Source organism: Cucumis melo, chromosome 4 (assembly GCF_025177605.1).
Source record: "Cucumis melo cultivar AY chromosome 4, USDA_Cmelo_AY_1.0, whole genome shotgun sequence".
NCBI lineage: Eukaryota > Viridiplantae > Streptophyta > Magnoliopsida > Cucurbitales > Cucurbitaceae > Cucumis > Cucumis melo.
In genome coordinates this window covers 19,068,057-19,079,744 of record NC_066860.1, presented here as the reverse complement: position 1 = coordinate 19,079,744, position 11,688 = coordinate 19,068,057, and the positions used below count along the sequence as shown (strand labels likewise).

Here is an 11,688-nt window from a genome sequence, read left to right as displayed (position 1 = left end):
GTACAAATAATGTAATCCTGAATCGTTCATGTAGAGACATGGGAGTGGGGGCGTCTTATGTAAATGGTTTGCATAAGACTGGAACCACGAAATAGTCACTTTTAGTTATAACGTCGTAAACTATAAACTGATTATTTTAATGACCTAAGTAACATGATCTTAATCCTGAGCTAACTATGAACTTCTGTTCATTCGATAGTATCCTTATGTAACGCCCCAAATTTTCGAGGTAAACTTTTACCGTATTATGTAATTTTTCGGGAATTTTAAATTTTGGATTTATTTCTGAAATTCTGAAATTAATATTTGTAAATTTATATAATAATATAATAGTAATTATATTATTATTATCATTAATGTTATTATAATCTTTATATATATAATTTGATATTAATATTTTCTTTTATTATTATTATTATTATAATTTACTATTGTTATTATTACTATTATTTAATATTATTATTATTGTTATTTAACATTATTATTACATTAGTATTAATTAACATTATTATTTATTATATTATTATCATTATCATTATTATTATTACTATTATTATTATTATTAATTATTATTATTATTATTATTTATTTAACTTAATATATATATATATATATATATATATTTTTTTAAAAAAAGGGAGAAACCCTACTTACCGCGCGCCGCCCGCCCCCCCCCCCCCCCGATTTTCTTTCCTTTCTTCTTCTTCTCCTTCCTTTCCCGACGCCACCATTCCTTCTCCTTCTTCTTCATCTCTTCTCCATCCGACAACGCCACCACTGTCCTCTTCAACCTTCTCCTTATTCTCCGACAGCGCCAGCACTGCCGCCTTCGTCTCCGTCGTCGAGATCTCACCGCCGCGGCACCCGTCCGTTTCGATCTCCTCTCGGGTTCACAACGCCAGCCACCGGCGTGCGCCCTCCGTCAATCGTTCGCCGCGTGGGAGCAAGGCCGGTCGTCGAACGCCTTCCAGCTGCCGTTCGTCACGGTCGTCGGACGCCGGAGAGCCGTCGTTCGTGTTGCCGTTTTGCGCTGCAAAACCCGACCCGGTTCCAAGCTGACCCGACCCGAGACCCATTTGCAGCCGAGCCACGAGCCACAAGCAAACCCAGCCGAGCCGCGAGCCACCAGCAGATCCAGCCGAGCCGCGAACCGCGAGCCGAGCCGCGAGCCAAGTGAACCGAGCCGCGAGCCGAGTGAGCCGAGCCGCGAGCCGAGTTGAGCCGAGCCCCAAGCCGAGTCAAGCCGAGCCGAGCCGAGGCCAAGCCGAGGCCAAGCCGAGTCAAGCCGAGCCGAGCCGAGGCCAAGCCGAGTCAAGCCGAGCCGAGCCGAGGTGGAGCCGAGCCGAGCCGAGCCGAGCCGAACGCCTTCAAGCCGAGCCGAGCTCCTTGTTTCACCAAGCCACCTAAGCCTTCCTTCCTCCGCTCCGGGTCACGGTGAGTCTTCGGTAAGGATTGTTTTCGATGAATTCCCTAATGTTGCTACATCCGGTTAAAGTTTGAATATTGGAATGAGTTGTGGCCCTACTTTTCTCCCTTGAAGGTAGTACAGGGTTGACGTTTGAGTTCTCGGGTCTCGCAGTAGGCTTGTTTGGAGATAGCTTTCCTTTCCTTGGGTAAGTCAACGGGTGTCGTTTCGGACCTTTTAAAACGACTTCTACTAGAGTCATCAACTAAAACCTTTGTGTTTTCGTTTAGGTTGATCCGTTGAGCGTGGATTCGATCGAGGGGCATAATCGAGTATCAGGTAAGGGTTTTCCTACTACTGGACCTCGGGTCGAGGCCGGAAACGTAGTAATCCACAGGGGATTACACGTTAGTGATTATACTGGATAAGTGTATCTATGTTGACTGTTAAGCACTGTTATTATGTTTCTGTCTGATGTAACTGAACCGCAACCGCTAATTGTAGATTGAAATTTTAGAATGATGGACGTTGATCATGGGATTAGACGGGGAAGGACAGTGAGTTCAGTTGGTTATTTAGCTGTTTGAGTCTTGGGACTCTTCCATAATGGTATACGAATAGTTGACGCGTATAGCAACTGAGGGTGTAATGGTTTAAGCTTATACTACCTGGCCAGTAAAGCCTTTAGGGGAATTGTAAATGATTGATGATTGTGGTATGACTGTGGTAGACGATTGAGTATAGACCGAGGGGTAACGGTTAGCTTCATCTATGAGGTAGTGTGCCTTACTTATATGTGCATCCTTCGGGAGCACTAGACTGATGTGTGCATCCTTCGGGAGCACTAGACTGATGTGTGCATCCTTCGGGAGCACTAGACTGATGTGTGCATCCTCCGGGAGCACTAGACTGATATGTGCGTCCTTCGGGAGCACTAGACTGATGTGTGCATCTTTCGGGAGCACTAGACTGAGATGTGCATCCTTCGGGAGCACTAGACTGATATGTGCGTTCTACGGGACCACTAGACTGTTATGTAGGGTACCCCCGAATAGGAAGTTAACTGTTGTCCCCTAACGGGCCCAGTAGTGGGTCCCTTACTGGGTATGTTTATACTCACCCTTTTCTCTTTTTAAACTTTTCAGGTAAGGGCACAGCGAGGGGCAGACCGACGAGAGGCAGGAAGGACACGTGAAGGCCATATGGACGCGTCTGTTTTCTTATCGCTTCCGCTATGTATTTTGTCGGAATATTTGACTTGTGCTTTTGGAACTGATGACTTGAGTTTTTGTTTGAGACTTTTTATGATTTAATTTAAAATAGGGCCCGAAACTGTCTTTTTGTAATGTTTCTAATGCTTTTAATGAATCGTAACTGGTCCGTTTTAAATTTTATGTTGAATGGTCGAGTTTTGGTATTTGGTAGTGACCTCAGCTTAGTCCGGAAAGTTGGGTCGTTACACCTTATATCTGCATAAGTGAGGGGCAGCTCATCATCGTTGGTCAAATAAGCCTTCCATTTCAGGGATAAGACCGAGTGGAAAGCTAGGAACATAGGATGCAAGATGGAATTCACTCCTACCCACTTCTGGGATAGTAGATAGGTTGTTCCCTTAAGGACTGAATCCAAATCTTGAATAAGGGGCCCCACCTTCTCATTGGCCCGAGAATGACTCATGTTTATATGTTGTACCTTAAACCAATTGTTCAATAGTGGATCAGTGGGTCTTAAGAAGCAAGATGTAATCTCGGGGGTAAAATGGTATTTTGACCCAGCCAAGATTACAAACAACTTGTGAATGATCAACTTACTCATCATGGTTATATCAGGTGGACAGAAATATATCTATAGTGAGGGGAGTGCAACTAAGAGTCTTAGTGGAATGACTTTTTAGTTGACGAATGTTGATTAAGTTTGGTCTAAAAGAGTTTAGCTAGTTAATCTCAAATCGTTGGAGTCCATGATCTATAGGTCCATTAGGTTCCACTACTAGCTCATATGGATTCAACTAAGAACCATATGTTGAAGTAACTCGAATTAGAAAAAGAGAGAGAAACTGATAAATATATAAGATATAAGTCGGTAGATATAAATTTTAATCTTTGTGTTTAAATATGATTTAAATAAATATGAATATAAATTCATATTTAGAAGCTCGTGAAGTTTTGAAACGATCAAAGTTGTAAAAGTCAACATGTTGACTTTTAACTTTGAAAAACAAAACTTTGAGGGGAATTTATATTCAAATATGATTTGAATTTTAGAAAAAATGAACGCAGATTCATACTCGAGAGGTTAGAATTAGTCAAAACGTGTAAAAATAATAAAAAGTCAAAAAGTTGACTTTTGACTTAGAAAAGTCAAAGTCAAACTTTGACTTAATTGGTCAAATGACCAAATTGCCCTTTGACTAATTTCCTTATTAACTAAATGTTAGTGGAAAATGTGACAGCTTATAATGAATTAGAAGCCACTAATTTCATTAATAGTTAATGGATTAATTAGGTGTTGAGATTATATGAAATAAATTGCATGCATTTTGCATGTAATTTTTTTATATAAACTTCTCATTTCAGAATGAGAATAGGATGATGATTCTCATAAAATTATCTGAACGATACACCTACCTCCATCCTTCTCTCTAAAAGATTTACTTCACAAAAATGAGTCCCACAACAGTTCTTGGTCCTGAGATTAGTAGGTCAACATAGTGGTTGCCCTATGCTCGTGATTTATAGGTAGAGAAGTTTTTTGGAACAAAGAATAAGTTGAGAACTACAAAGGTAAGCTCATCATTTACTTTTTATATTATTCGTTTAGGTCTATCGTTTAGTAGTTGCATGTTAATTTATAAATTGTTTAGATGCATATAAAGTAAAGTATGATCATTTTCTTCTGCTGCTGCATGCTTTTTGTTGTTTTTCCCTTCACATTGGAGCTTTAATCTATAGGTTCATAAGGTCTCCTTGTTAGCTCAATAAGGATAAATGAGAATCAAATTTATTTTGGTTTAATTTGAATTGTTCAAATTGATTAAAAGGAATTCAAATTGATTAAAAGGAATTCAAATTGATTAAAAGGAATAAATTGTATATGATACAATTAATATAATATATTTGATATATTATAATATAAAGTTTTTGTGAAAGAAGTTAATATTCGAATATGATTCAAATAGTAATAATAATAATATGAATAAGATTCATAAATAAACCATAAGTTAAAATTAATATGGATTTGATTCATATTAGAACTATAGATCATATGAAAGATCTAAACCATAGGTTATATTATACATGATATAATATAAAGTTTATATTATATGAAATATAATATAGATTAAATTTATATTAATTTTGTTTTATTTTAATTAATATATTTTTAATAAGTAAAATAACACCCTGGGAGTTATTCTACGTACACAGAGAGGGAGAGAGTTATTTGATAACTTCCCTCCATCTCTCTTAATGGTTGAGATATATATAGAATTGATTCCTGAATCTCTATGATCTCTCTTTTTTTAGACGATTTCTCTGTTCCAGAAAGAAAAAGAAATCTCCCTAGAAAAATTTTTCCATACAAAAAATCATAGAAACCCTCAACTCTATGTTGATTCTCACCTTAAGAATAACAAGGAAGACTTCGTGGTGTTCTTGGGAGATTCAAGAAGTTCTTGGGAGGTTCTACAAAGGTTAGTTTCTTTTCCTTTTCCTCCTTAGAAGCATGTTTAGGTTCTACTGTTGTTTTTCTCTGAATTTTTTGATTTTACAAATTGAATTTCATTTGCACAGCGTTCATATGCTTTCGCTTTGGAAATTCCATTCCTTCAAGAATGAATTAAATCGAACGGTTTATCACATATAAAAGTGGAGTAAGAAAAAAATAAAGTAGGTTGTTTAGCAACTTTGCAATTTAAGCAATTAAAAGGAACAAACATAGTAACATGATTCAAATTGTTAACGAAAATTAAATGACGAAGTTTTTCAGAAGAAGCATGACCAAGATGAAGATGCCACTAATATGTATCAGAGTCAGTGACAAGAGCAAAGATAGATGAAGGAGAAGGAAGCTTGGGTGATATAAGCTTAAACAATCTTACCACTTTGTGACCAGTGTTAATCATTTGTCCCGTACCGTCTGTGGATTCTAAACCTGATAAGCATTAGGAGAAAAAGAAACAGTTAAGCCAATATCACACAAAAATTGACCAACAGATATAAAGATTAAAGATCAAGTTTGGGACACAGTAAGTATGGAGAAGACTCAGGCTGGGAGTATCAATGATGTCAATATGAGAGATGTTCATACAATTGTCATCAATAGCATAAATTAGAAGTAAAGATTTTTTAGGACTAGAAGTAGTCATAAGAGAAAAATCAGATGTCATATGGTTGCAATAGGCAAAGTCAATAAGCCATCGATTACTTGGTGAGACGGAAAGAGCAGAGGAAGATGATGAAATTAACTGATTTAATAACCTCGAAAGGTCACTTATTTGAAGATTGGGGGAGGAGGAATCATCTGAGGCAATACCAACAACAACAGAGGAGGTACTGATTTTATTAAAATTCCTTGCTTTCGTAGGATAATCTGGAGGTTGAGAGATTGAGGTGGTCTTGTGGGACAATTATCCAGAATATGACCACGCTTATGGCAGTACATGCACTCTATTTTAGTGCAATCAATAAACTTATGATCAGAGAGCTTACAATTTTTACAAAATGTGGTTGTTGCGCCATTGAGTGGATAAGTGCTTGCAAGAACAACATCTGATTGATTGGAGGGAATGATGTCAAGGCGTTTTCTTCAAATAAAATCTCTTTGATAGTTGCATCAAATGAGGGCGAGGACTTCAATGTAGTAAGACAGCCCTAACAAATTCGTATTATGGATGTAAGCCCATAAGAAGAACCTTAATAAGGCAAAGATGATATTTATTGATTTTCGCTTGATTGAGCTGAATCCAGATAGGTTGAAGAACTGTTAGATATTCATTAATAGATTGACCAACACCTTGATGAGATTGACAAGGGTACTTTGCAATTTATAGTAATAAGTTAATCCGATAGATTCAAAGCTTGAAGACAAAAAATCCCATAACTTTTTAGCATCATCAAAGACATCAAATTGTGCATGAATAGCAAGGTTAGATGTGTTACTAAGCCATGTGATAATATGGTGATTTTTACTGTCACATTCTTTGAGGCGTTCGATAAATTTACTATCATCCTCTTTGTCCTGTTTGGTTGGTTTGATAACATCGATGGTAACAATACACCATAGTTTTTATCCAATTAGAAAACTTTTCATTTGATTTGCCCAAGTGAGATAATTAGTCCCACCAAGGACTGTGCTAATAAGATGAACAATATCCATTGAAGCTAGAAATGTCTTGGTGATTGATAACTTAAAAAAATTAAATTCTGAGCAGTCTCGGGTTGGAATTCTCGTGCAGTCTTAGGCAAAGGCGAATTCGATGAGAAGGTGGTGGATCTAAGCAGGTCGAAGAAGTTTGGTCGGACCGTGTCAATGAATCTGAGAGAGGACTGGTTGGCAAGGTTTGAGGTAGAACTTCAACAAGATCTGAAGGTCTTTGGCTTAACGGAAATAGAGGATGCAAATTGCGAATGGAGATGGAGGATCAATGCTCAAACGACTAGAGAGAGATGGAGACAACGTTGTCGTCGGTGGGCTTTGTGACAGAGAGGAATGGCGGCAACTAGTACAGATCTGGTACAGGGTTGACGATGTCAAGAGAAACTAGTTTAAATGTTTAGGCTCAGATACCATGTGAAAAATATTTTATTAATATTTCAAGTAAATAAGGAAAGTGATGTAATTACTTCTAACTGCGGTATAATTTACCATTATACATACCATTGTGTATTTGTTTTTCTTGTAGGCATTGATGTGAAGGCAAAAATGAAAACTTACAATTAATATTTACAGCGAATGCAGTTGATTTGCTGTAGTTCTCAACATTGGCCATATAAATTCATCGTATTCAATTGATCGACATTGACTAAATACAAAATTATAAAAGAAGCAAACCATTCACATGTTAAACAAGCATCCATAAAACATATATTTTCTTCATGCTATTTAACTTCTATTTCGTATATGTTTTTTCTTTTTCTTTTTAATTTCTTAATCTATCATTTTAGTTTATATTTGTAGGCTCATCCAATTTTCAACTATAAGATATAACCTCTGCGTCTGTAGGGTTTTAGAATTTAGATACACTTAAAGTCCTACCATCTCACGATTTGATTTAGAGCTCTCTAACTTAAAGACCAATTGGTTACTCATTGATTTTAAACAAAGTAACGATTAGTTGACTTAGTCTTTTAGACAATAAATTGGTTATTATAGTAAGTGAATATAATAATTACTCTCTAAAGTAAAAGAATAATTTAGTTTAGATTATAATAATTTGTGTTTAAGATACAAACTATTTTTATTTAGATCGAGAAAGTAAACACGATAACAAAAGAGAAAGAGAATACAACAGATGAATGATAAATAATAAATACTATAACAAATAATAAATAGGTTAATTTTTATAAATATAACAAACTCATAAAGTATATGTGGGATATAACTAAATGAAAAAGTCCATCAAGCTTATCATTTTTTAAAATATTTCAAGTTTACCTTTTTTTTCTATCAAATATAAAAAATCTCTTATTTGTTGTTCAAGATCATGTACAAATATAAAAAATGTTGGAAAAAAAAGAATTTGGCTACCAAATTCAACCGATCGTATATCAAACAATAACCGATGACCAAACAATAGTCAAATTTAATCGATCGTATCAAATATCAAATATATTATGGGCGTTGTTGGCAATACATTCTTGGTATTTTTTATTATAGAACTATGGACTTTTTCTATTTTCAAAATTATTCTAGATCGTAAATATTTTGGTAACTTGTTATATTATTTAAAAACCCCATAATAAATATTATAATATAGAGGATTGTAGAATAGAATTTACTATAAATAATGGTCTATAATACTAATAACCATTCCCCCTCGTGGGGCTTATTCGGTAACACTCTCAATTTTCTTTGTCCTTTAATTTTTTTGCTCATTTTTATATTTTTGGAGAACTTTTATAATGTTTCATTTTTCATTTTTTTCATATTAATTTTTAAAAACAAAAAAACTAACGAGTTAAAAAACGGTCCTTCATAATTGTGTTTAAAATTAGAATTTAGCCATTTTTGAAAAATAAAAGTTTAACTTGTTTTACAAAACAGCTAATTGTATGGTCATTTATCTAGTCGCTCCATCTTTTTCCTAACATCCCCTATTGGAACACAACATCTAAAGCTATAGAACATACCCCTAGAAGAATCCTCCAAGACACATTACCAAAGGTCAAAATAAGAAAAGTTCCCCCCGTAGCGCCTTCTCTTTGTCTATATTCGCAAGGTTCTCCCTATTCCTTTTCACAAACAATCCTATTTGAAACAGGAAAAGTCTTTACAAGACTTTACCTTCGCTTCATTCACATACAAATAATTGCATTTCTTCCAGATTATAAATATCTCCAAACTTTCTTCCATTCTAAGCTGTCACCTCGATACTTGCTCCTGAAAAGAATAATCAAGAGGCACTTTAGGTCAAAGAAAGAACTTTAATTTGCGTTGCCTCTTGCCAATACAGACGAGGATATCATATAGGCCATCCAAAACGAACTAAGCGAGCAGGATTAATATATTTGGATCTAAATAGGGTAGTAACTTGCATGAACTTCGACATATGTGGTTTAATGTCCTAATCTGAAACTTCAAGCCAACAGCTTCTGAACCCAGAATACTGCCCGCCCATTAGGCATGGGCCAGAGGGAGGAGAATCATGTTTGGGAATGCTTAAAGTTGAAAGAAATAAATATTTAGAACCCTCGATAGTTCTCTCTGTCCTCTCATTCTATTTCAAATGTGGCTTCGACCGAAAGGCGAGGAGTTTGATTCGTAAACCTTCTTTCTAAACCTACTTAAAATGGGTGATCAAAAGATCGAATCACTATGCGTATCTTGGTATACAACAAGAGAACACAATACATATGCGAAAAGTTGAAAGAAATAAATTACTCAAAAGGAAAAACATTTAAGAGCGTTCAAGAGCAGAAACTTCGAAATGATGGACGAAGAGCCATTGGATAAATAACACTCGCCAACCAGTTTCACATCTGTACAAGCTTCTACACTTTGCTCGGCCATCTTGCTAGTCTGTTATTCGGTTGTCTTCTTCTATACATGAAGTTTACAAGGCAGGGTGAGCTGCAAATAGTAGTAGAAGAAAATGCCATCATTTGTATTACTTTCATTATCTCTAGGATCTTGTATTTTTTACAAGAAAATGTGATTCAGTTCTCAAACGATAAATAAATGTTACTTCTAATTGCCCCCCTCCCCCCAATTCTTCCACCATAAAGAACGCTCATTACAATAGACGCACAAAATCTACAGTTTTGTTTTTAGGAAACAAGGTTACGATATCAAAAGAGAAAGGTAACAGACTCGAGCCGAGTAGATGAACCCAACAAAGCTAAAAAGGAATGATCTTCCAAAAATTACACAAGATTTCAAACAACACCAAGCAAGCTGCAGACCAAAGTCAAAAGTTGAAAACTTATCTTCCTCTGCTATAAACTGATGTAAACTTCAATCTAGAAAATCACTCCAAAAAGTATAGCAATCTCCAAATCTTAGATTAGAATTCCAACATACGGGTATACAAAGAGCTATCACTGTTCAAGATTATAAACGTGCTTCTCGTAACAATATGAAATGAGAGTAGAGAAAAGTAGAGAACATGACAATCTGAAGAGTGCTAATTTGTAGAAATTAATCACAATAAAGGAGCTATCAAGTTAATTCTTTGATTGAAAGTATCTCAATATACAAATCTAATAACTTGCAGGGCAAAAGAAAATATAATTCAGACTTCATTATAGCGCCAGAAACTAGTTTAGTATGAGAACTAATAGGAACAAACCCAGATCGGGTTCTCATCCTTCCTCGCGATCAAGGGAAGCATCACATTCAGTCGACGTGGTGTCAACCTCCGGATCAAGAGAAGGAAGATGCGTACCTACGATGAAAGGGTATTTTTTTTCCTAAATAAATAATTTAAAAAGAGAGAGAGAGAGAGATAGAATAGAGATAAAATGAAAACGAAATACGAAAGAAGAGGAATACCTTGAATGAAGTAATGAGAAGAGGGCCAGCCACGGACAGTAGTGGTAGACAAGGATTGTTCATGAGAGAGAGGGTTAGCCAAGTTACGAAGAACGCTGGCAATGGGAGGTAAATGGGAATTAGAAGGCAGAGGAACCCAATAGGAAGCTCCAGGAACGAAGGGGAGCCAATCGGGAGCAGATCGGCGAACGAGGATGCGTTGAATAGCGTCCTCAAGGTTGCGAAGAAGGGGATCGGAGGAAGAAGGAGATTCAGGGAGATCGGTGAGATCGTGATCGGAAGGTGAGGAGAAAGTACGGCGGAAGATGTGAGGGCGGAGGAGATTTAGGGTTAGGGCTAGGGATTTGGGTTTGGATAGAGAAGAGCGAGACATAAGGAATATGGAGATAAATGGAAAAATGGAGAAGGTGATAGAGAGCCAGAAGAACTTTGGGAGTGGGAGAGGATTGGAATTGGGAATTGCTAATTTGATTTAATTTTATCCTAAAAGGAAGGGTTGTAGTACGGGAGGATATTACTACATAATACATATAATAGATATATTGGATGACGGTAGAAAGGCATTGAAAATAAAATAAGGTGACAACCACGTAATGACGTGGCAGATGACTGTGCGACGTCAACAGGAAGTATACAGAGGGACTAAATGGAAAATGATAACTAAATTGGGAAGGAAAGTTTGTAGGTGTGTGTTAATTATGGGAGCAACATTTTACTTGCTTTATATGCTTCATATATTATTTTATTTCTTCCACCTCTTCTTTTTTTTAATAATAAAATTATTGAAGACATTTATAAATATGTTATTTTTTTTATTAACGATAAATCATGGTAATCTAAGATACATATCTATTAGTTAAAATATCTATTGAGATTTATTACAATCCCTATATTTGTAAATAACTTAATTAATTTTACTATTGTTTACACGAGATTTCTCGAGAAATGTAATTTGTTGAATTGAATTTTGTATATTGATTTATATCATTTTGTGAATACAATCTCTAATATTTACTCATTTGATGTTTTATGTTTTATCTTCCATCTTCATCAAATTATGGTTGCAAGTCTAT

The 11,688-nt window shown here is 35.8% G+C and overlaps 1 protein-coding gene across 4 annotated transcripts; it reads right to left on the bottom strand.

Annotated features, from left to right (window-relative positions):
- Positions 1-9,289: 9,289 nt before the first annotated feature.
- On the bottom strand, positions 9,290-11,138 carry LOC103499150 (uncharacterized). Of its 4 annotated transcripts, none has more exons than XM_008462050.3 (3): positions 10,616-11,117; positions 10,413-10,508; positions 9,290-9,694 (listed from the first exon to the last, which is right to left on the bottom strand). In XM_008462050.3, exons 1-2 carry the CDS (start codon positions 10,986-10,988, stop codon positions 10,426-10,428), a joined length of 456 nt encoding a protein of 151 aa, XP_008460272.1. In that variant the 5' UTR covers positions 10,989-11,117; the 3' UTR covers positions 9,290-9,694; positions 10,413-10,425. The 4 variants fall into 4 exon arrangements, with proteins under 4 accessions (XP_008460272.1, XP_008460273.1, XP_008460274.1 ...); XM_008462051.3 differs by having other exon boundaries at positions 9,290-9,664; XM_008462052.3 differs by lacking the exon at positions 10,413-10,508 and having other exon boundaries at positions 10,616-11,118.
- Between the last annotated feature and the right edge of the window lie 550 nt (positions 11,139-11,688).

Bases quoted from the DNA above. Each gene is read 5' to 3' on its own strand.
- LOC103499150 (XM_051083817.1), bottom strand. From the start codon at position 10,988: ATGTCTCGCTCTTCTCTATCCAAACCCAAATCCCTAGCCCTAACCCTA. The intron at 10,509-10,615 runs GTATTCCTCTTC...CTTTCATCGTAG, and splicing joins TTCTCATTACTTCATTCAAG to GTACGCATCTTCCTTCTCTT.